The 20,605-nt window shown below is 37.9% G+C and overlaps 1 protein-coding gene across 2 annotated transcripts in view; it reads left to right on the forward strand.

Moving 5' to 3' along the window:
* The window catches only part of KDM1A (lysine demethylase 1A), a 65,431-nt gene that overhangs the window by 25,548 nt on the left and 19,278 nt on the right, over positions 1 to 20,605 (forward strand). Inside the window, exons 3-9 of one of the 2 annotated variants that reach the window (XM_003891299.4) lie at positions 35 to 94; positions 5,953 to 6,086; positions 9,344 to 9,422; positions 10,961 to 11,053; positions 11,812 to 11,918; positions 13,367 to 13,448; positions 14,730 to 14,824. In XM_003891299.4, the coding sequence (XP_003891348.1) occupies positions 35 to 94; positions 5,953 to 6,086; positions 9,344 to 9,422; positions 10,961 to 11,053; positions 11,812 to 11,918; positions 13,367 to 13,448; positions 14,730 to 14,824 (650 nt within the window). The remainder of the gene's footprint in view (positions 1 to 34; positions 95 to 5,952; positions 6,087 to 9,343; positions 9,423 to 10,960; positions 11,054 to 11,811; positions 11,919 to 13,366; positions 13,449 to 14,729; positions 14,825 to 20,605) is intronic. The other variant, XM_003891298.4, reaches the window with a different exon arrangement.

The following is a 20,605-nucleotide window of genomic DNA, read 5'->3' on the forward strand; positions in this document are numbered from 1 at the left end:
TAAGGTCCCTGAGTTCTCCTCTTTCCTTCCACAGGGCAAGCAGGAGGACTTCAAGACGACAGTTCTGGAGGGTATGGAGACGGCCAAGCATCAGGTGAGGGTGGCATTAGATGCTTGCCACTTAGTAGCAAGAGCCGCCAAGTAGGAATTGATGCTTGCAAGTGTTTTTGGCTGTGGTATCCACATTTTAGCCAGAAGCGCAGGTGAAATGTAACCCACAGGACATAGTAGTGTAGTAGTAGAGAGTGTAGCGAGAACAAAGGCAAGCAAAACCTTTTGAAGTCCTCAGGCCGATCTCAGCCCTCCACTCTTTGTGTTTTCGAGGAGATGGCGGGTACTTTTCTCCCCAGCAGCCTTTATATTAATAGTAAACATGATATAAAACATAGACTTAGGAATCATGGGGCCCTTAAGAGAAATACAGCAGTACACACAGAGAGGAAAAGCCGCAGGCTCAAAAGTTAAAAACACAAAGGACTGAGAGGCATTCTAGGACTAGTCAGAGGAACTACATGGGCAAGTGACATCTTTTTAAAAATGGTTGTTACATGGTATTGGGTACCTTTTTTTAGTTAACATTACATAGTTAATCATTCTTCAGTTTAAACATTTTGTTTCTCCTGTGAAAAATGTCTTTTGAAAAGTCTGTTTGAAATACTTTTTCTGTTCAGACCAAACAGTATGAGATTTTTACTTCTAGGAAAAAGTAAAGAATTTATAGGGGCCACCATCTGGAACAGTTAAAATTTATCCCAGCAATCCAAAATAACGTATCTGGATTTCATCCTTTGTCTCTTGAAGGATGTTTTTGTTCCAGTTGCTCAAAACTGGTTCATAGATACATTTTGATAGAATTGGAATAGGTGCTACTTCACTTTTGAAGGTTGTTACTTTTCAACTGTCTTAAGTCTGCTTTATTTGCATATAACAGGTCCTGGAATTATTTGTATTTTACTCTCTCGAATTAAAGATAGTTCATTGTTAATACAGCAATTAGTAGTTAGGGGATCCAGAATGTTAGGAGAAGACTTTTAAAAATGTTGTCCCAAGGATTTCTGGTTGATAATCAGTACATGGTTATCTCAGCAGAATTAAACCCTGTTCAGAGTCTATATCTGTGGCATATAAACCTTCAAGAATGCTTTTCATCAAATGACACACAATTAGATCTTCCATGGAACTGTTGAAGATCAGGGATGGCCTTTAGAGTCTTAATCTTGAAGAAAGAGATTGAATTTTCCTGTTTTTTGTTTCTGTTTTGTGTGTGTGTGTGTGTGTGTGTGTGTGTGACTGCTCTTTTGCATAAGTAAACAGTATCATATATTGCTGAAAGTGAAAGCAGACTTTCATATAAAACAGTGGTGCTGCTGATTACTGTTAGTAGAACATGAATTTTGAGTGTTTCCAGGAATGATGGTGACTGTTCTAAACCCTTCAATACCTCTCTTTGGGTATGTCATGTTCAGAAGTATGCATTTGTGAAATGATCAATCAGGGTTAGAAATGTACTTGTAAGAGATCAACATTCTTCTCTTAATGAAGCCAGATGACCCTCATGGGTATCTTGGTGCCAGGATCATATCTTGACTTCTTAAAATCCACCTCAAGTTGGTATACACATCCTAAATCTTAGAGCTAGAAGAGAACTTGAGGTCATCTTGTCTAACTTCCTGCCTTCAAACAGTATTGTATCTCCCTTATTTATGGATTAGGATCTGAAACCCAAAGAAGTTAAATAGATTGACCAGCAATACACGAGCAGTTCTGGAGAAGGAGAACCCAGGGATCTTGCTTCTTAGTGCAAAGACTATTCCTTACACCCTTAAAATCCTTTAAAATAGTGTTTGCCCTAGAAATTAAAAAATCTGAATTATAGGAGGTTGTATAATTCTCTTTTCATTTTCTCTCACCTCCCGCTATTCCTTATTCTTTTTATTTTAAAACTATTCTAGGACTTGATATGATACATCTCTAGTTTTCTCATTTTAAGTAAAGTCTTTAATATGTAGATCCCATCAGGCTTTTGTTTTCATGCTAGAAATCTGATTATAGTTACCTACTTGATATAAAAAATCAAAGGCAAGTAACTCTCATGGAGGCCTTCTTTTCTTTGTTAATTTTTAATATCTCTGTTACCTTATTGCAGTCAAGATGTTACCTATATCTTACCAGAATCAGGAGGAAATGATTTAATGGAATAGAGGACCTGTCATCTCACCTGCCTCTCCCGCTTTTTCTCCTTCTAATTAACCTACTTCAAAAGGTCTAAATTATTCCTTCAAATATTTAACTACATTTACTATGTATTCAGAGAAAGTATAAGCCAGTCAGACCGTTAGAAAGGGCAATTCTTCTTGAGAGTGACTGCATTCTGGATGGTGATGCTGGAATTTCCTGTATAAACGTGGTGAGCAGGAAGGAACTGAACAGAAGGTAAGACTGGTATTTAGGCAACCTTGGAGCTTTATATTAATTTTTGAATGTTTCAAAGACAACGTTTTGGAAACATTCTAAATTTTCAGAATACCAGATTCCATTACTTAATGGAAAACACAAACACTGAAGTACAAAACTATCAGAGCCAAGTGTAAATTACTTGTGAATTATGTGTACTGTTGGTACTTTTAGGATGTTATTAAAATCATTTGTATTCTAAAAGATTTTTCCTCTAAAAGAGATAGGTACTCATGAGTTAGATTATCCAAAGTGGTGTCTATTACTTCATTTTGGTACTATCCTATAAGAAGGATGTTTTAGCTTCTCAACAGTTTAGGTTACAAATTAACATACATTTTTTTTTTTCTTAAAGAAAAGGTTAGCTTTTTATCTTGCAGGCTTTTCACCCTGGTTTTGATAATGGTCTTCATTCCTTAAAATAAGTATCCCTAAACACTAAAGGGAAGGAAATAATTATTGAGAGTTTTTAGAGACCATTTTTCATTTTAAAAATGATATCAGAGTATTGAGAATAGCTAGTTTTCTTAGATGCTGTTTATAAGATAGAGACGGAGAAGAATATTATTCCAAGCATACATTAATGTCACCATGTTTAGTTTCTTTAAATTCGTTTGTTTAAACTTATGATGTTTGATTTAAAAATACTTTGAAAATATAAATAACATTTCTTAATCATTACATGTTCTCAAAAATTCCCCAAATTAGCCAACTACATTAGAGTGATTTTTGATGAGAACATCTGAGGCCAGGAGCATTGGCTCATTCCTGTAATCCCGGCACTTTGGGAGGCCGAGATGGTGTATTGCTTGAGCTCAAGAGTTTGAGACCAGCCTGGGCAACATGGTGAAACACCATCTTCACAAAATATAAAAAAAATTAGACATTAGACATAATGGCTTGCACCTGTAGTCGCAGCTACTTGGGAGGCCGGGGCAGCCCAGCTACTTGAGCTCAGGAGGCAAAGGTTGCAGTGTGAGATTGCGCCCCTGCACTCCAGGAGCCTGGACAACAGAGGGAGACGCTGTCCTTCCCCTCGCCAAAAAAAAGAACATTTGTAATGAGGAGCCCAATGTATTATAAAATTTGGTATATATCCTACATGATTTTTCTGTCATTGAAAAATAATATTTTGCAGTAGGAGTTCAATGACTACTTACTAAATGTATAGAAGATAATATAGCTAAGAAAGAAAACTACCATTTTTGGCAGGGAGACGTGGAATTTAATAGAGATCATTTTCATGTTAATAGTATATACTTATGAATTATACCAAGAAGTAGCCTGTTTAGAGATACTTGGTTCAGATACTCAGAATTAATGTAGATAAGTTCCTTATAATGTGAGATATTTTTAGTCTTGGTTTTTTGTTTTGTTTTCAGTTTTTATTTATTTTGATTTGGGAATGGGGGCTGGGGACATCAAAGCCATGTGGTATAGAAAATTTCACATTACTGAAATAAACTGTATCCACAATAGTAAGCATTTCTTCTTTTCTTGCCTTAATTTCATGCTCCACCTATAATATGGCTTTTTACTATTTTTCCTTTTTTTTTTTTTTTTTTTGGCCCAAGAATAAATTGTCCTGACAGTCTTTAATTTTAGCTATGGATTAATTAAATGTAAGGATTGTTGATTTGATTTAGTAACGTGAGACACAGTGTTTATGCCCTCATTATCTACAGTAAATGGATAGCTTTTCCTCCTTGTCTCTAAGAACAGTATTTCTTAATATGTGGCCCATAATTAGCATTAGGTATTTTTGCTTGACCACTTGTTAAACATCATTTTTTTCTAGGTAGTGTTTGCCACATGAATGTCTTGTGGAAACAGACTCCTTGATAGCTTAGCTATAATTTTCTAAGTTACATCTTTACCTGCCTTGTTTTTTTAATTCTCCTAATCTTACTAATACTTTAGCATTAGTTTTGCTTCCATTATCAGTGCTTCCAACTTCTGTTTTATGTGCTTTAAAATAATTATATATAGCTGAGCAGGGTGGCTCACTCCTGTAATCCCAGCACTTTGGGAGGCTGAGGTGGGTGGATCACTTGAGGCCAGGAGTTCCAGACTAGCCTAGCCAACATGGGGAAACCCTATCTCTACAAAGAATACAAAAAAAATTAGCCAGGCATGGTTGTGCATTCCTGTAGTCCCAGCTACTTGGGAGGCTGAGGCAAGAGAATTGCTTGACCCCAGGTGGCAGAGGTTGCAGTGAGCCGAGATCACGCCATTGCGCTCCAGCCTGGGCGACAGAGTGAGACTCCCTCTCAAAAAAAAAAAAAAAAAGATTATATATGGATATCTGGTGCCTATTTTGTTACTTATATATAATTAAATGGTATGGAATTTTGAAACTCTTTAAATTTAGTCTTGATAGTTTTATAAGCTGGTGTGATAAGTGCATCTGTAAGGTGATCTTATAAATACATTTGCATTTGTTGTGCTTGTGTTTTTAAGATCACCTTATAAAGGTGTACTTATCCACAAATTTATAAAATTATCAAGACAATACCCAGTTAATTAAGAGTTTGAAAATAACATATTTTTTGGGAGGTTGAGGCGGGTAGATCACCTGAGGTCAGGAGTTCGAGTCAAGCCTGGCCAACAATGGTGAAACCCTGTCTCTACTAAAAATACAAAAAATTAGCCAGGCATGGTGGCATGTGCCTGTAATCCCAGCTACTCGGGAGGCTGAGGCAGGAGAATCACTTGAACCCAGGAGGCGGAGGTTGCAGTGAGCCGAGATCTCACCACTACACTCCAGCCTGGGCAATAAGAGCAAAACTTCATTCAAAAAAAAAAAAGAAAAAAAATAACATATTTTACTTGCAGTATATAGTGTATGTATACACTATATGTATATGTGTTATAGAGTATACATAGTAATATTTGTAGTATATAGTAAAGCATTTCTAATGTTTCTGCCAGAGAAGGTAAATTGCTTGCATTCTTCTGTCTTATTGTTGTCTGCTTAATTTCTCTCACTGCTTGCCAGCGTTGAATTATGATTACTAATGGATGATACTGTTGATGAGATTGTGATTTTCTGCTGTTGATTATTAAAGTCATCTTTCTGTTTCATGCTGTAATCCTAAAAGAAGGCATGTGATTGTGTTTTTCACTCCACAGCTTCTTTTGCTTTCCTGTTAGTGCATTTTCCTTTATTCTGGTTCTTTAGTTTTAAAATTTACTGTACACCTGTCAGTAGTGCTAATTTTAATTAGATCATCTAATATAATGAAGTTATTTTATGGACGAAGAAACTATTTTAAATGCTTTGTCTCATAAGGTAGTTGTTTCACTCAGTAAAGTATAAACTTTGGAATGTTAAGCTCAACCAAGTGGCTAATATCTAAGGAAGTTTTAGCTTTTGAGACAATTGAAAATTTTTTAATAAGGTCAGTCTTTGAGTGAGGCAAAGGAATTTAAGCATCATCACTACCCATTTTGTATTCACTTGAACTTTTCCTAGATGTCCTTTGCTTTCTTCGTTAGGTGTGGAGGGCGCAGCTTTCCAGAGCCGACTTCCTCATGACCGGATGACTTCTCAAGAAGCAGCCTGTTTTCCAGATATTATCAGTGGACCACAACAGACCCAGAAGGTTTTTCTGTTCATTAGAAACCGCACAGTAAGTTTCCATGTCAACTTTTTCACCTGGATTATAAAAAGTACGTATGACTTTGATAGAGCGTATGGGAAAAATAAAAAGGGAAGGAAGAATTCTAAAATTATCTATAATACTATTACCCAGAGATAACCTTTGTTAATAGTTATTTTTCATTTGGGTATTTTAAAAATGTGTATATAATTTTTGTTTTCATAAAATTGAGATCCTTCTTGGATACATTCTTGTGGATCCCTTTTATACTTCACAACCTCATAAATACACATTAAGAATTATTTATTTAGGTCGGGCGTGGAGGCTCACGCCTGTAATCCCAGCACTTAGGGAGGCCGAGGCATGCAGATCACCTGAGGTCAAGGGTTGGAGACCACCCTGACCAACATGGCGAAACCCTGTCTCTACTAAATACAAAAATTGTCTGGGCATGGTGGCGGGCACATGTAGTCCCAGCTACTTGGGAGGCCGAGGCAGGAGAATCGCTTGAATCCAGGAGGCGGAGGTTGCAGTGAGTTGAGATCATGCCACTGCACTCCAGCCTGAGCGACAGAGTGAGACTTTGTCTCAAAACAAATAAACAAACCCTTTAAGCATTAAAAAATATTTAAAAAATAATAATAATCACTTTGTCCTTCCCTCTCAAGATAAGAGAAAGCTTTACCCTTTTCTGCTCATCTTGTTCAACCTCTTCCTCTGGTTGAATGATTTAACTTCAGTGTCTGCATAATATTTTGTCTGACAGTTGGGTTATAATATAACTGCTGGACATTTGTTGCCAATTTTGCTTTATTATAATTAACTCTGGACAGTCTTATGTATTCTTGACTCTACCTATTATTTCCTTATTGTAGAATTCTGGAAGGAAAACCACCTTGTCAGAGAGTTATGAACACTTTTTAAAAGTTTTGTACATATTGCCAGATTTTTTCCCAGAAAGGCCGAACCAGTCAACCCCCCATTGCCCTGCCCATTTTTATTAAAACAGTGATAATCTGTGCTCCTATAACTGGCCAAAACCATCTCTGTTCTTTTTCATTTCTTGGATTACTGTGACTGCTTTTCACATTAGTCATTTGTATTTCTTCTGTAAATTTTTCTTTCATATCTTTTATTCATCAGGAATTCTTATTTAGCCATAGAGTAAGTAGATGAGGAAAAGATGCTATTCAGAACATATTCATGTTACTCTAGGGTGATACAACACAGAAGAAATTTACCTTGTGATTCAGCTAATTTGAATATGAATATAGCTTAGAGATGTCATTGATATGTCTGCTTTTTAGCCACCACCAGTTTCTTTATTTTGGCTATTAGATTGCAAAACCACTGCTTAATTTCAATTGTTAAATATCATTTAGCTAGAGCAATTGATAGGTTATCCTGGGTTTTTGTAAAACAGAAAAGAACAGTGAAGACGGTGAGTTTTTAAAACAGTGAACAGAAAATTCTTAGTGTGTAGTCTGAGGCTGATTTGTCTTATAATTGAATCAGTTTCTGTGTGTAGCATATCAATATTTGCTCTAAGTGGATTTTTTTTTTTAGACAAAATTGTCATTTTGTTTGTTTGTTTGTTTTATCTGAAGAGAGTTTTCACTTTTTACTTAGATTTGAGCGATAGATTTACAGGGATCTCTGTCTTCTCTGATTCACCAAAAGTCCAGATTTGGGGAAGGGTTTCCAAACCATGTTAGATTTGTGGTCTCTGGCTGTGAAACAGAATGTAAATCAATGTGTACTGCAAGAATTTTGTCAGTTCTCTAGTCTTAAACTATAATACTTTAAAATTGAAACTTTGGGATTATTGAACTAGACTGTGACCTAAGCGTTATTTTGTAGGAGGAGGAGGAAGAAGACTTGTGTTGGGCGTGAGGAACTTGGGCCCAGTGTGCACCTGAGGAAGTCCATTTACCTTACAGTGGCCACAGAGTAGAGTATCTGTGTAGATTTGGTCGTAATCCCTTAGTATTTGGTTTATTTACATATAGCCAAATTAATTTCTTCTTGGTTGAAAGTTGTCTTATGGAGCAGTCTTTTTAATTTTTAGCTAAGACTTAAATATAGTAGTATTTAGTTTGTCTTGCATTTTGCAAGTATATACTCACTTTGAAGAGAATTCATTTTAGAGCCCATTGATTGTATCATAATGTTTTTTATGTCTCATCTGTTTTTTCAGCAGTATTTGAAATAATTTGACTGCTCCTTTCTTCTTAAACACAGTACGTCCTTGGATTCGATAACTTAGTATCTGGTTTTTCTCCTGCCTCCCTGGGTGTCTTCTCTGATTGCTTTATAGGATGATCCTTAACAATTAGCCATTATGTGGACTATTTGGGAGTTCTTTCCCTTCTCGCCCTATTTTTTCCTCTGAGAATCCTTTTCAATGCATTTGACTTCAGTTATTACCCATAAGCAGATGACTCCAGACCTCCTCTCTCTTCTGAGCTCCAGACTCTATATCCATCTATTTTATATCTCTTCTTGTTGGCTTGGAGCTGAACTCATTATCTTATTTCTTCTTTAAAGTGATTCCATTCAGTGTCTGGCATACCAGCTAGCTTAGTTGTACCAAAATGGAGGTGTTGTCCTTGACACCTTTCTCCCCAGCCTCAGCATAACCAGCTGATCATTAGATTTTGTGGATTTTATACATTTAGTGTCTCTGGAGTCGTATAACTCGGGTTTAAATGCCAGTTGCTCCCTGCTAGCTGTATGGACTTGCCAAGTTACTCAGTGGTTTTCTCTTTTAGGCTAAATAACCCCAGCTTCTTCAGTAATTTACTTATTTGATATGGTTTTGTGTTCATCAGTTTCTTTGTCAGGAGTATAATCTCACTGTTTTAATTCAAGGAAAACCCATGTTTGGGGCCTTAAAGTTAAAAGGATGATTTTATTTATTTTTATTTTTTGAGACAAGTTCTTGCTCTGTTGCCCAGGCTATAGTATAGTGGTATGATCATGGCTCACTGCAGCCTCAACGTCCCGGGCTCAAGTGATCCTTCTGCCTTAGCCACCTAAATAGCTGGGACTACAGGCATGTGCTACCATACCCAGCCAGTTTTTATATTTTTGGTTGAGATGGGGTCTCACTATATTGCCCAAGCTGGTCTCAAACTCCTGGGCTCAAGTGATCCTTCTGCCTCAGCCTCCCAAACTGGTGGGATTATAGGTGTGAGCTACTGCAGCCAGCTAAAAGATGATTTTAAAGATGGTTAAATGACATATGTCTATTTGTATGTAATACAATTTATATCATTTAAATGCAGCTGCAGTTGTGGTTGGATAATCCAAAGATTCAGCTGACATTTGAGGCTACTCTCCAACAATTAGAAGCACCTTATAACAGTAAGTAGTGTGTTCAATAGGACTAATTTTGTACTGGATTGTGAAAATTGCTGTATTCTTCTAGGAGCCTCATGGTTCCTTGATAATTAATTTTTGCATTCATATTTCCATGTTATTTCACCTTGTGCTGTGCAAAAATAAGTCTTTTAGAAAACCTGTTTTCTACGTTTTTTTCATCTTCTGGTCTTTAAATTGTGTTAACACATGAGTTCAAGAGATTGCTAAGTACTCTTCCTAGACCTGTTGTCCAGCTTTGATCCATGAAATACTTTGGCGCTTCATGGCTCACTATCTGGTTTTTTTATTTTTACTTTTTTGAGATGGAGTCTGGCTCTGTGGCCCAGGCTGGAGTGCAATGGCGTGATCTCGGCTCACTGCAAGCTCCGCCTCCTGGGTTCATGCCTATCTCCTGCCTCAGCCTCCCGAGTAGCTGGGACTACAGGCGCCCGCCACCATGCCCGGCTAATTTTTTGTATTTTTTAGTAGAGGCGGGGTTTCACCATGTTAGCCAGGATGGTCTCGATCTCCTGACCTCATGATCCGCCCACCTCAGCCTCCCAAAGTGCTGGGATTACAGGCGTGAGCCACTGTGCCCAGCCTGTCTGGTTTTCTTATTTCCGGCTTGCCACCAACAATGACGTGATGTTTTTGCCAAAGTAAATGAGTGTTATAACTACTTTGTGAAGGTTTGGTTTTATTCTCATTCCATTTGTGGTGGAATGAAATTCTTAAAAATTCTAAATTAGACAGACACGGTGATGTGCACCTATAATCTCAGCTACTCAGGAGACTGAGGTGGGTGGATTCCTTGAGCCCAGGAGTTTGAGTTCAGCCTGGGCAACATAGTGAGATCACTCTCTCTCAAAAAAATTAAAAATTAAATCAATACAATTCCAAAGTATGTGTTATACATTTTGGTCTACTTCACAGACTAATAGTTCTAAGAATCACATTGATTGATTGATTGATTGATTGACAGGGTCTCCCTCTGTTGCCCAGGCTGGAGTGCAGTGGCACATTCACAGCTCACTGCAGCCTTGATCTGCCAGGCACCATCATGCATGGCTAATTTTTTGTTTTTTGTAGAGATGGGGTCTCTACAGTGGTTTTTGAGATCTGATCTAGCCCGGGCTAGAGTGTATTGGTACAATCATAGCTCCCTGTAGCCAGGAACTCCTGGGCTCAGGTGATCCTCCTTCCTCAGCCCCCCGAGTAAGTAGGACTGTGGGCATGCACCATCATGCATGGCTTATTTTTTATAAGGGGTCTTGCTGTGGGGTCTTGCTGTGTTGCCCAGGCTGGTCTTGAACTCCTGGCCTCAAGTGATCCTATCACTTCGGTCTCCCAAAGCTACTAGGATTATATGCATGAGCCACCGTGCCCAGCCTTAGAATTACTTTTTTAAAGGAGTCACATGACCTGAAGCTTAATGGAAAAGATGTTTGTAAGGACTTCATGATGGAGAAATAGAAGAGTTAGAAGAATATTGTTTAAACTACTGAAAATAAAACCATGTTTTTAATCCGCTTATTCTGTAGGTGATACTGTGCTTGTCCACCGAGTTCACAGTTATTTAGAGCGTCATGGTCTTATCAACTTTGGCATCTATAAGAGGATAAAACCCCTACCAAGTAAGGACCTCCTACCTGGCTGATAAATTTTACATTTTTAAGTTACGGTTTCAGGACTGTGTATTATGTCTATGATGTTAGGATTTTATTTTGATTCATAAGACTATATTTAAAAATATTTCCAAGTTTATCTTACAAGTCAAGTTTAATAAATAATAAAAAATAAAGTCTCTGAATAAATGTGCATTTCCCTTAATTTCTAGTTTGATAGCTACTTAGTAAAAGATACTAGATTTCCAATTTAAAAAAAAGAATAAAACAGTAAATTTGTTAAAAATAAGAGGAGTTCATTTTGAGGTTTTTCTCTCATTGACCCATTCTTTATGTTTTCAACAGTTGCTTTTTTTAATGCTTTAATCATTTTTTCAAAAAGAAATACTAACTTAAGACTACAAGGGTAGAGGTTAAGGGAAATAGCTTATATGCAGAATGTGTCCTAATATAATAATGAAGCAGATTATTAACCAAATTAACTAAGAATCACAGATACTGAAATACATGCCTGAGGTAATGAGAAAATAAATCTTAGGATAGTGGATTTGATTTATAAATGTTCGACACTGAATTTGAATTCATAAGTTTCAGCTATTCGTTCATTTGTTTTCAGATAGTTTTCATATTTTGAAAATAACTCTGAATGTTTTACTTTGTAAGATATTATAAATATGTTAAGAACCTAGAGGTTTTCATGAATAAGACTGTAAGTACAAACTTTTATACCTACAACAAAATACTCTTTTTTCATTTTTTGCTTTTAGCTAAAAAGACAGGAAAGGTAATTATTATAGGCTCTGGGGTCTCAGGCTTGGCAGCAGCTCGACAGTTACAAAGTTTTGGAATGGATGTCACACTTTTGGAAGCCAGGGTAAGAATTGCCTTTTGAGTTTAGAGGCTTGACCTATTGGAAACATGGTAAGCAAATTATCTGTTGCAAATTAAGGAATTATACAACTTGAACTAAGTCAAATTGATTTGTAAAATAGAGTGTTTTGGATAGTGTTATTTATATTTTAAAGACGCATTTTTTCATATGAATGCTTTGAAAAGTGCTCTGTGAGGAGGGTTTTAGAGTATTTCTTTTCCTGATTGATATTTTCAGATCATTGTTTCTTGTAGTTAGCTCTTAAATTTGGGGCCTTCATGGACATATCTTTTGTTAGGAGGCAGTTATTTTTGGTGGTGGAATAGAGTGAATTCCCTATTTTTGATAAAGAAAAAAAGCTGCCTCTTAGGCAGGAACCATCTTTTAGAAGCCAAGATACTGTTTTTTTTCCTGTTAGTCCTAGAGAGAGAAATGGAAACAGGAGGAGCAATAAGGGATAATGACACACAGTAGGAAAAAGAGCATATATTAGGATGCTACTGTTCAAGCTATTTTCATGAATAATTTTTGAAATCTAATTATCTTCTAATGGCTTTAAACTGCTGATTTTTTAAGAGAGTATGGGGAAATTGAAATTAAATATTTTCCTGATACACTGTTATTAAAAATTTTATATATTCAGAAAACATTTTTGTGCACTTTGTACATTTTGTATTGAAAAATACAATAAGGAATAATAGGACCATTATGATTCCTACCCATGAGGAGTTTATAATCTAGTGCATAGGTTTTTGTTTTGTTTTGCATTTTTGTTTGTTTGTTTGGAGTTCCAGAGTATTCTTACATTATCTATAATCATTAAATTATCACTAGAACTCAGCCATACTTGAAAATCCCTGGTCAGCAGTGATAAACCTGGGCCTATTTAGGGATGAAAGGTAATGTGAACAGGCTATGTTCAGTATGGACTCTCTGCCCCTGGGCATAGGGCTGTACTGGAGAACCATTTGTCAGAAAAATTATCCTTCAGATTTTTCCCAGCTAATTTTGGGGATCAGGGTGTAAGAGTCAGATTACAGTGGTAGAAAGTTGGTATTTAAATAGTGTTGGGATTTGTGAACAAATATTTTCTATGTGGGTAGCCTCGTTCATCCTGTACATTAAAAGGTATTATAGACAGCCGGGTAGAGAGGTACCTGTGACTAAATATATCTTCCAACTGTGAAGTTGTTTTATATCACATCATTTAATTCTGTGTCATTTAGTTATATGACATTTAATTATATGTCATTTGTTGCCTGCTTCTCCTTCAAATAGTCTTCAAGTTAAACTTCATTTGTTCTTTGTGCCCATAGCACTGTTGATTGCATTCCATGTAAACTCTATATCTTTATTTTTAAATTATAGAAGACAGAGCCATGGTATATTACTATGGCAGGTTTGTGGTTAAAACACAATTGATGATTTTGGCTATTTAATTTCTGAAACAGGATCGTGTGGGTGGACGAGTTGCCACATTTCGCAAAGGAAACTATGTAGCTGATCTTGGAGCCATGGTGGTAACAGGTCTTGGTAAGTAGCTATTGGTTTGTCCTATAGTACGTGGTCTGAGACTCATAAAATAAAAAAAAATTTAAAGCCAGAGATGCAATTTTAAAGTGTATTGGTTTAGAATAGTTATCTTCTGTTAGTGAGAGGTATAGCAGTATGTGGAAAATGTAAATTGTACATATCTTTTGACCTAGAGTACCTTTTTCTAGTTCTGGGAAATTATCCTATGAAGATAAGTAGATAATGTGTTTGAAGCTTTTTTTTTTTTTTTTGTGAGACAAAGTCTCGCTCTGTCACCCAGTCTGGAGTGCAGTGGCGTGATCTCCACTCACTGCAGTCCGCTCCTGGGTTCAAGCAATTCCGCTGCCTCAGCCTCCCGAGTAGCTAAGACTACAGGCACATACCACCATGTCCACCATGCCCAGCTAATGTTTTGTATTTTAGTAGAGGCGAGGTTTCACCATGTTGGCCAGGATGGTCTTGATCTCCTGATCTCATGATTAACGTGGCATTGTTTTTGTTTGTTTTGAGACGTGGTCTCGCTCTTTTGCCCAGGCTGGATTGCAGTGGCATGATCTCAGCTCACTGCAACCTTTGCCTTTCATGCTCAAGGGATCCTCTCACCTCAGCCTCCCTAATAGCTTGGAATACAGGCATATGCCACCATGCTTGGTTAATTTTTAATTCTTTGTAGAGATGAGGTCTCACTATATTGCTAGGCTGATCTGAACTCCTGGGCTCAAGCGATCCTCTCAAAGTGCTGGGATTACAGCACTGGTCTCGAAGTCCTGACCTCAGGTGATCCACCCACCCCACGGCCTCCCAAAGTGCTAGGATTACCACCATAATCCTATGTGGGCATTAGCCAGCTTGCCCATCCCTGGCATTGTTTTTCATAGCAGAATATTAGAAACTACAGATTAGAATATTATACCATGAGCAATATACAGCCACTGAAAATCATGTAGCTCCGTATTAGTGTAAAACAATGTCCACAATATATTGCTAAGTTGAAAAGAGATTATAAAACAGTACTTATTATGATCCTTTTGTGTGTGTCTGTAATTTTATACACTTAAAATCTAGAAGGATCTGTAATAAAATGTTAATTAGTGGGATTATAGGTAATTTTTTTGCACTCTTCATGTTTATCTTACATATTTTTACTTGGAGTGCTTTTTTGAGAAATAATTTACATACTGTAAGCTTTTGAGCATTTTTTGAGTAAAAATATTTTTTACTGTGAGGTTTTTGTTCTCTCTTCGTAGGTCTATTGAATTTAATTGCTTGAGTTTTTTCTAGGAGGGAATCCTATGGCTGTGGTCAGCAAACAAGTAAATATGGAACTGGCCAAGATCAAGCAAAAATGCCCACTTTATGAAGCCAACGGACAAGCTGTAAGTCAAGGACAAACAGAACTTTCAACATTTCTTTGGTTCAATTGAAAACAATTTTAGGAGGATGATATGGATGAGCATATACATATATACACATACAGAGGTGTATATATATAAACTGAGGGTAGAGATGATGTGACGTTATTCTGATTGTTTCTTAACTCTGAGCTATGTAAGAAGGGATTATTGTATGTATACACATTTACCTGTCTGTTTAACATTTATCTTTAGATATTTAATGAAGGCTAGCTAGACAGTTAATCTTTTTATTTGGCTGTGGCCCCTTACTCCAAGGGACTTGTGGAATTGAAACCTGATTCTTCGTTTTTTTTGTATTGTGCCTTCCATCATGTGCTTTAGCTCCATGTGTTCTTTATGACTTCAGTTTTGTGTTTATAGGCTAATATTTTTCATGGGCTAATAGCCAAATGGTGGTACTTACCCACATGCTTAGATAGGCTAAAGTATATTTGTTGACCAGAGGCATAGGAGCTTCCTATACTTAGTATGACTGTAGCATGGAACTGATGAATGGTATGGGGAATTGCACAGTTTAACAACTTTAAGATAGGCTTAAATTACGTAAGTCAGTCCTAATTTTTAGAAGTGAGTGAAATTCAAAAGTTTGTATTTAGCAGAAATTTTAGTGATTCCCTTTATCAAGATGAGAGCCCACACTTCTCAGGATATAAGCACATATTATCTTTATATTTGGGGAAAAGGGCGATTTCCTGTGTATACAGTGTGTTTAGCTACTGTTACTAAAAGTGGTAGGATCCTAACTCTTGAATTTTGTGTGATATGTTTCAAGGAACATCCTCACTTACTCCTGTCTACCTTAAGGCTTTATGGAGTTCCTATCAAGAGAAGGGCAGACTCTCAGGGAATGCTTTGGTTTCCATCCCCACCATCATGGTCCAGATTTCCTACCAGTACTTGGGTGGGGTGGGTAACAGGAGGCTTCTTGCAGAATAAACTGAGCAGAATGAGAGAGAAAGGATGAAGCAGAGATTAACTCAACAGTTGAGTAAACTTCTCTTATTCTACCAAGATCTGTAAAGGATATAGAGATGAATAAGATCGTCCCTGCTATAGTGGTACTTGTACAGAAATAATTCTTTTTTCCCAACTTTTTATTATGGAAATTTTAAAACATGGACAGAAGCAGAAAGAGTACTGTAGTGAACCTGTTTTCCCAATCTTGTTTTATCTGTCCCATTCCTACACTTTTGAGTCCAGGGGAAGTCTGGAGTATTTTAAAGCAAATCACAAAGATCCATAAATATATTAATACCAGTAACATAAAGTGAAAGCCAAGGATTAGATAGAAGAGCAAATTGCTGTGGAAGAACCAAGGTGGCAAGAGAATGTATGAAGGTGTGAGGGAAAGGGCACTAAGAGATCTGGAGGGAAGGAGAACATTTGTGAATGGCAAATCAGGATTGCAGGCAGAGGAGGCTTAAGTCTAAGCAGATAAGTCTGTAAAGGAGGATGGGATTATACCAGTGAGGGTAGGAAGATAGAAAATTTAGGGTGGGGCCATGTTGTAGTGGATGTTATTTGCTAGGCTTGATTGTAGGTTGGAACTGGAGAGGTTTGAGAACAGGGGAAATGACATGATTAAGTCAGCATTGAAAGTATAATATTAGTAGTAGGTAATAAGTACAGAATTGAGGTGAGGAGAAGCAAGGCTCCAGAGTGGCTATTACAGTCATCAAGAAGTGGTAAGAGTCCACAGTAAAGATTAATCACTGATCATTGAGACACCATCTTTTTCTTTAGACTTTTCTGAATGTAGAGCAGGTTCATTAATTCTTTCTAACAGTAAAGAGAGAAGTTTTTTCTTTTTTTTTTTTTTTGAGACGCAGTCTCGCTCTGTCGCCCAGGCTGGAGTGCAGTGGCGCGATCTCAGCTCACTGCAAGCTCCGCCTCCCGGGTTTACGCCATTCTCCTGCCTCAGCCTCCTGAGCAGCTGGGACTACAGGCGCCCGCCGCCACGTCCGGCTAATTTTTTACATTTTTTAAAGTAGAGACGGGGTTTCACCGTGTTAGCCAGGATGGTCTCGATCTCCTGACCTCGTGATCCGCCCCTCTCGGCCTCCCAAAGTGCTGGGATTACAGGCTTGAGCCACCGCGCCCGGCCGAGAAGTTTTTTCTATTAGAGATACCCAGAGAAATGGACTGCTTTCTTGGTATTAAATGAGCTTTAGCGCATTTTTTAAAACACTTGTTTCTGTACCACTGCTGTCCTCAGGTGGGGCCTGCACTGGCTGCCAGTCTGTGAACTAACTGTTGATTACCAGTGTGGGATGAAATAAAGAAATTACACTGCTAACCACACTGTTAATTCAGTTGGTGACTTTTTTTTTCCTGGTAGCAAAACTCTCAGTGAAGAAAGTGGTACATTGATTTATCCACATCTTACCAGGACCAGCCCTTTGAGTAGTGCTGTAAACAGTTGTTAACCTTGTGTGTGGTTTTCAGCATTTTGAATGCAAGGATATTTTTCCCAATGAAATTGGTAGTTGTCATTCAACTCTGATATGTATAGGATTTTTCTAAGTTGATACATTTATATTTGGTGCAGTAGCCAAGTGATAAGGAATATTTTAAACCATTCTCAAATTTGGGAATGGATTCTTTGCAGCTTTGATTTATGCTTGCCTTAGTTAATCAAACATAAGGCATGCTAATGTTTCTGTACTGCTGTCTCCAGTTGTCTGTCTCAGAGTAAGAATGGAAAACTGTTGACTAGTAAACTAGCTTTTTTTTTTTTTTTTTTTTTTGAGACAGAGTCTTGCTCTATCACCCAGGCTGGAGTGCAGTGGCACAGTCTTGGCTCACCGCAACCTCCGCCTTCCGGGCTCAAGTAATTCTCCTGCCTCCGCATCCTGAGTAGCTGGAATTACAGACGTGCCCCACCATGTCCGGCTAATTTTTTTGTATTTTTAGTAGAGGTGGGGTTTCTCCATGTTGGCCAGACTGGTCTTGAACTCTCGACCTCAGGTGATCCACCCACCTTAGCCTCCCAAAGTGCAAAGATTACCAGCGTGAGCCACTGTGCCTGGCCTAAACTAGCTTTTGAACAAGCTTATAGGACAAGTACAAAGAGCCCCACTAATTTATGCTTGTAATTACAAATACGTTTCATGGCTTTAGCGATCTAAAGAGAGGTCAGTAGCTTTATTCTGTTATTGCGGGAGAAGAAACTAAAGCTTATAGGTCAGTAGCTTTATTCTCTTATTGCAGGAGAAGAAACTAAAGCTCATAGGTCAGTAGCTTTATTCTCTTATTGCAGGAGAAGAAACTAAAGCTCACACGTGTGTTTGCCTAAGGTTATCATAATCAGTAAGTTGAAGAGCCAGAATCCATTGCCTGGTGTTCTGGTTCAGATTCCCATACTTGTTTGACTACAGCCCGCTGACATTTCAGGGAAGATGGGGTGAGGTGAGTGTATGCACCTCTTTCTAACTGCCTGTGTGACGACATCAGCTAAGTCTCCTTCTCTGAGAGCTTTGTTTCAGGAGTTACTCCAGGAGCCAGCAAGGCCTACCTAAAGTAAAAATTCATTCAGTCATTGATTTTTCTTTAGTAAACTGTTGGATGAAATGGGATTGGTTCTGTTTCTCCATGCTTTGTGGACAGCTTCAGTCAAAAAAAGACTGACTTGTTGGTTCTGTTGTTAGTACCTAGAAATTAATGATGTCATCCTGTAGAAGGCCAGAAAGTTACTCCGAGTTACATCACTAGTAATAATGTCTGAAGGACATATCTGCATACCCAGACATTTTGCTGCCGTAGGAAAGGAATCATATAGTAAGTGATTTTTATTTTATGTCATTGTTTTGATCACAATCACAAGAATCCCTGAAAAAGTTTACCTCTCTGTTCTCTCTCCTACATTTGTAGCTAGTATATTGAGTTTCTGTGTTTGTTTTTGACAAGGGACATTTATTTTATGGCTTTGGATGACTAGAACAAGGACTTCCCTAGTAAACATATTAATATGAGGGATATAATATAGAGATATAAAATAATGTAGGGATACTAAGCATATCCCTCTAAATAGAAGGGATCTCCACTACCTTAAGCCTATAAAACAATCAAAGCTAGTATAGCAGCTGCCTTCAGTTGATTGGTGATGGAGTTATACTCTGACCTATGCTGTCATCAGTAACAGCTTTAACTGGACATGGAGAAGGTTGGGAAATAGGGTAATTCATATTTCAGGGAACATTTTGCTGGTCTCTGCTGAGGGGACTGAAAACACGATTGGTCGGGGAGACAGTGGAAATGGCTCTGAATGTTTTCTGCATCTCCTGTACACCAGCTAGTAACTCATGGGCTTCACTTTTTTTTTTTTTTAGGGTATCTTAATCAAATTCCCACAGTACTGTAGCATTCTGTTTCACAAGGTCTCTGGTCATGTGTGTGTGTGTGTGTGTGTGTGTGATTGTGTGTGTGTGTGTTGTTACAGATCCAGAGGACTCCTTTGAAAAACTGAGCTTTGATTTTCTTCTTGGGAATGGCTCAGCTGTTAAGAGAATGACAGACAACATATGAAAAGTAATGGGTGTCAGGTCTCTTACAAAGACCATTAACTAAAGGTGTATTAGGTATCTGTCATAACTTAGCCACTTTTCATTTGTGTTCTTATACAGTGGTGCTTAGGTTAGTACACCTTTGACACAGACCTGTTGGCCTTTTTGGTTTTCTTCCTTTGAGGAAACATTTTCAATATCTTTATGACAGTCTTTCTCTGCCCTTTAAAATCATTACTGCCAATCCATGCTTGTTTATAAATGTAAAAATCTCATGCCTTCCTTTAATGGTCCTGAAGTTGCAAATAGTTTTTGCCTCCTTAATTATAGTTATAATACTGACTTTGCTTTTCCAAACTGTATTTATTTGTTTCACAAGAATTTACTGGACTAAAAACTGCTAGAGAGAACTACTTAGATATGTTGTGTGTGCCTTTTCCATACACTCTAATCACTGCTTTAAGGAAGTCAAAAAGATTCCTTACGGGGTGGGAGTTGGGGGAGACAACAGTCTCTGTAGAATCACATTGATTGTTTTGTTTTGGAGACAGGAAGATCTTGCAGTGTTGCCCAGGCTGGAGTGCAGTGGCATAAACATGGCTCACTGTGGCCTTGCCCTCCTGGGCTAAAGTGATCTCCCACCTCAGCCTCCTGAGTAGCTGGGACCACAGGCAGGCACACACCCCTACACCTGGCTACTTTAAAAGAATTTTTGTAGAAATGGAGTCTCACTATATTGCTCAGGCTGGTCTCAAACTCCTGGACTCAAGTGATCCTCCTGCTTCAGCCTCCCAAGGTGCTGGGATTTATAGATAAGAGCCACTGCGCCCAGCCTAGAATCACGTTGAATTTTATTTGCATTAAGGATATATTCCCCCTGTAGGGATAATAGCTATATCTCATTTCCCTTGGCTGTTGAGGAGAATCTGAAATTAGAGACTCTTCAGAAGTAAATTTCTTCTTCCAGGTTTTACCAAATGAACTAATCTTAATCTTCTGCTTCACCATCATTCTAGAAGTGCTCGATGGCATGGGATGGGGAGGTGGAGATTGGCTGTCTAGTCAGATTTGGCAATTACTCCTTTTTTCTGATTCTTTCTGGGGATTTCTCTGGCTAAATCTCAGACCTTTCATTACCTAGTGTACGTTGCTGCATTTGACTCCATTCTGCTCTGCTGCTGGTGAGTTTGTGAAGACTGGAAGTAAGATAGGTGTACAATGTTTTTGAAGACCTAAAGAG

This window comes from Papio anubis, chromosome 1 (assembly GCF_008728515.1).
Source record: "Papio anubis isolate 15944 chromosome 1, Panubis1.0, whole genome shotgun sequence".
NCBI lineage: Eukaryota > Metazoa > Chordata > Mammalia > Primates > Cercopithecidae > Papio > Papio anubis.